This window comes from Leptonychotes weddellii, unplaced genomic scaffold (assembly GCF_054177405.1).
Source record: "Leptonychotes weddellii isolate Sample4059 unplaced genomic scaffold, ASM5417740v2 HiC_scaffold_5649, whole genome shotgun sequence".
NCBI classification, from domain to species: domain Eukaryota; kingdom Metazoa; phylum Chordata; class Mammalia; order Carnivora; family Phocidae; genus Leptonychotes; species Leptonychotes weddellii.
Window position 1 is genome coordinate 1,615 of NW_028024559.1, and position 4,776 is coordinate 6,390.

A 4,776-nucleotide genomic window follows, 5' to 3' on the forward strand; every position below is an offset into this window, starting at 1 on the left:
ATTATAGTAAGTCTTAGCATGGATTTCTTTGGTTCCTCTTACTTGAGACATTTTGGGCTTTTTGCATCTGGATGCCCATTTCATTCCTTAGATTTGGGAAATTTTTAGCCATTATTTCTTCGAATGAGTTTTCTGGTCCTTTTCTTTTCTCATTCTGGGACTTTCATCACATGTATCTTGGTCTTCTTGCTGGTGTTCTATAAGTCCTTTGTTTTCTTCATTCTTTTCCAGTAGTTGTCTCTCTTTTGACTAAATAATTAGCCATGACCTGTCTAGGAGTCCAATGATCCTTTTTTTTCTGCTTGATCTAGTCTGATGCCCTTTGTGGACTACCTGGTGTCACTGGGCCATGCTCAATCTGGAGACAGGAGGAACAGAAGCCAGAAGGCTTCTATCTCATTATGTCATTTGGTAGAGGGATGGGAGATATCAGGCTTTATAACAAAGGCTCCTATTCTCTGCCTTAGTTGTTGAGCTGAAACTGGGTCAGAATTTTGGGATTTTGCTGCTGCCTCTGAAGGCAGATCAGTTAACAAGTACCTGGGATATTGATGAGGATTAGGCTGGCCTGTCAGGGCTATTATATTGTCAAAGTAGGGGAATTAAACAGGCAACTAGTGTACTGACTATGGACTATGTTTTGTTTTGTATTGGCCTATAAGTCTTTGAAGTTGCTACTCTGAATCACACATGTGTCTTGGCTCAAGAGCAGGTGCTAGAACACCTTATTGGTCTTTTGTTGCATTTTCATTCTCTGTCATTTATTCAGAATGAGCAAACTATTCTTGAGTTTTTTGTCTATGCTGGTGGTTCTGTGTTAAAGACCTCTCCAGTACCCCGTTTGCATTATATACATGAGAAATTAAAAGAAAACTCAGTGAATTCACCTGGTTATCATTCCTCAAGTCTCGAGGTCTCTAGCCAGTCTGCCTTTTGATTTTTAGCTTTCAGAGGTTGTTTTATTTTTTTCATTGAATTATTTTCAGGGTATTTAGTTATATTTAGAGGGAACAAACAAGGAAACTGAGTTTATATGACCTTGTTCCAGAAACTAAATTGGCCACAATTTTCAAATAATGTTCTGCATTAAAAATGTAATAAACACTTTTGAGTAACACTCCAAGGAACAATAAAAGTCAAGTCAAACATTTTTGTTATATAAAGAATTAAGATAGACATTAGAGAAGATACTAACATTTGTGAAAGACACAAATAATGCTCTTGAGTATTTCCAGTCTGAAAAGCCTAGTAAGGAGAATAATGTAGGGAAGAAAAAAAGAAATTGAAATAAACATTTTTGCTCTAGGGAGGTATATGGTAAGCACCATAAAAGAGATGAAAAAATAACATAAGAGTGCTTTTTAAAAGAATATGTCTCGTAGGTAATGTTATAAGTAATTTATCACTTGAGTTTGAAAAAAAGAAGAGGTATTATTACTTATGACAACTTAGCATGTGTAAACTGAAACAATCCCAGCAATATATGATCACCTTACCCTTAAGACCCTTTTGTTTTGTTTTATTTTGTAAATGTTCATGATATGCATATTTATAGAATAATAAATCCTTATTTTCCCATCATCATTCCCAGCCCTATTTTTTTTTTCACAATGTGTTCACACACTGAATTATTATTATTATCAAGGCAGTGTGTGTTCTAGCCAAAAGTACTAGGTTTACTAACTCTAAATCTATGGCCAGTTTTCATTCTTCTGCATACCCTAAGCCCCTCTTCTAGGAAGTTTCCTGAGTCATTTCCTTGATCAAAACACTAACTACTTTTATTGCATGCCTTTCTCCACCAGGCATAGACACTTTCATCCACATGTTGCTTTTTGTTTTACTTATAGGGCTGATACTCTAATGGTTCAACTCTGCCAGAAGACAGATTCTTAATAATTAGCCCTGCACACTGACCATCTCAGGCTAAGAAGCCAGAGCATCTAGAACCCCCAGTTTTGCCTGCCTTCTTCTCTGGACTAATGTTTCCATAATGGTGATTTCATAATGACTATGATTAAAGCTCTGCTGGATGTGAGAATCATACTTCTGCTACACTGGCTTGGGGTGTTTCTGTCCTTTTGTGGACACACCCAGGCTGAGCACCCCCAATACCATAGTCCCCCAGAAGTGGTGATTCCTTTGAAGATACTTGGCACTGGCAGAGGCATGAAGCCTGCAGGCTGGCTCTCTTACAGCTTGCATTTTGGGGGCAAGAGACATATTGTCCACATGAAGGTCAAGAAGTATTTGCTGTCCAGACACCTCCCAGTGTTCACCTACATAGACCAAGGTGCTCTCGTTGAAGACCAACCCTTTGTTCAGAATGACTGCTACTATCATGGTTATGTGGAGGGGGACCCAGAATCCCTGGTTGCCCTCAGTTACTGTTTTGGTGGCTTTCAAGGATTGTTACAGATAAATGGCATTGCTTATGAAATTAAGCCCATGACTTTTTCTACTAAATTTGAACATCTGGTATATAAAATGGAGAGTGAGGAGACCGAATTTCCAGAAATGTACTCTGACTTTGTGCAAGAGGAAATTTTACCCCAACTGGAGTCTCAAGAGATTAATAATTCCACTCAGAAGCAAAGTAATTATGTGGCCTGGTGGCGCCATATGTTTCTTGTTGAACTAGTAGTGGTGGTGGACCATACTCTATATCTTCATATAAAAAAGAATATTTCAAAGTATAATGAAGATCTATATACTATGATAAATATAGTGGACTCCATTTATGAGGTATTGGGTATTAAAATGTTATTGTTTGGTATAGAGTTCTGGACTAAAAAAAACTACATTGAAGTTAATGATATAAGGAGATCTCTGAGTTATTTTTGTGTTTGGAAAAATGATAACCTTGCTGCCCGCCTGCCACATGATGCTGCACATCTTTTTATAAATCAAACAGTACGAGGAATGACTGGTTTAGGTTTTGTTAGCGGAATGTGTCAACCACTCCGTAGCTGTGCAATTATTACTAATGTAGACAGAAGCTTGAACTTGATTGCAATTGCAATAGCTCATCATATTGGCCATAATTTGGGTATGTATCATGATGGTCATTACTGTTCATGTGGATACTTAAAATGTATAATGCATACTTCAAACCCACCGATAACTTCATTTAGCAATTGTAGTCTTTCTTTTCTTTGGCTATATACTATAATAGAAGCAAAATGTATGCTCTACAATATATACACAAAGGATATATTTTCAAGAAAGCGTTGTGGGGATGGTATTGTTGAAGAAGAAGAGGAGTGTGACTGTGGACCTTTACAGAGTTGTGCAAAAGATGCCTGTTGTCTGTCAAACTGCACTATGACTTATGGATCTACTTGTGCTTTTGGACTTTGTTGCAAAGACTGCCAGTTATTACCATCTGGAAAAATGTGTAGAAAAGAGGTCAATGAATGTGATCTTCCAGAATGGTGCGATGGATTATCCCCTGTGTGCCCAGATGATGTATATGTGGAGGATGGAATTCCCTGTAATGAAAGTGCCTATTGCTATGAAAAGAAATGTAATGACCGCAATGCTCTGTGTAGGCAGATTTTTGGCCAAGAGGCAAAGAGTGCAAGTCATAATTGCTACAAAAATATAAACACTCTTGGTGACCGTTTTGGTAACTGTGGTACCAAACTGTCTTCATATGTAAAATGTAATATCTCAGATATCCTGTGTGGGAGACTTCAGTGTACGGATGTGAAAGCAATTCCCTCTTTGAGGGACCATTCTACTGTGTATCAGTCTCACTTCAATGACAGCACCTGCTGGGGTCTTGACTACCACTTTGGGATGCCCAAACCTGATATTGGTTACGTGAATGACGGCACAGAGTGTGGCCCAGAACATGTCTGCATTCACAGGAAGTGTGTCCATATATCTCACTTGGATAGTAATTGTTCACCTAAGTTCTGTAACATGAGGGGCATTTGCAACAATAAACATCACTGCCATTGCAACTATATGTGGGACCCACCCAACTGCCTAATAAGGGGCAATGGAGGTAGTGTTGATAGTGGCCCGCCCCCTAAGAGAGAAAGGCTAAAGAAGAGTCACCTGTTAATATTCTCACTTTTTTGGTTGCTTCTCTTATTATGTTGTCTTCTTTACCTTTGTCTGAAGAGAAAAAAGAAAGAGGAAAAAGTTCCGACTCAACCTACAAAACCACCACAAAAGGTTCCAACACAACCTACAAAGCCACCACAAAAGGCTCCGAGTCAGATTGCAAGGCCACCGCAAAAAGCTCCGAGTCAGACAGCAAGGCCACCGCAAAAGGCTCCGAGTCAGACAGCAAGGCCACCACAAAAGGCTCCAAAATCTCCGAGTCAGACTCCAAAAACACAGCAAAGTTTTCGGAGTCAATCTAGCATATCGGTTCGCCAGGGTCAAAGTGGGAAACAAAGGTCATCGAGCATAAAAAGTGTACCCAAATAAGTATTCATTAAAAAAAGGTAATCCCTGGAATATTTCTACTTACTCTTCATTATTTTAAGCAATTAGAAGACTCATTTTTCCTAAAATTTGTTTCTTTATATTTTCTGGGAAAAAACATGGCACATGGGTTGTGTACCAGTTTTTAAGTTATTGCTTCTCAGTTTCAAATCCCCTTCCCATTTTGTACATTCATTGCACGGACCACATTTCTGCTCTACCAGCCCTCTTCCTATAGGGATCTGCAACAGGGAGAATGAGTGAGAGTTTGGAAATCTGGGAGTTCTATTTGCTTTCCATATGTCAATATCACCTCAATAACATGTTTTACACCGG

General features: G+C 38.8%; 1 protein-coding gene across 1 annotated transcript; it reads left to right on the forward strand.

Annotated features, from left to right (window-relative positions):
* Positions 1-1,349: 1,349 nt before the first annotated feature.
* Positions 1,350-4,443, forward strand: ADAM29 (ADAM metallopeptidase domain 29). Its single transcript, XM_006729387.3, has one exon. It carries the CDS (start codon positions 2,008-2,010, stop codon positions 4,441-4,443), a length of 2,436 nt encoding a protein of 811 aa, XP_006729450.3. The 5' UTR covers positions 1,350-2,007.
* The last annotated feature ends 333 nt before the right edge of the window (positions 4,444-4,776 follow it).

What these genes read in the sequence shown, in the direction of transcription:
- ADAM29 (XM_006729387.3), top strand. Translation starts at nt 2,008, where the DNA reads ATGACTATGATTAAAGCTCTGCTGGATGTGAGAATCATACTTCTGCTA.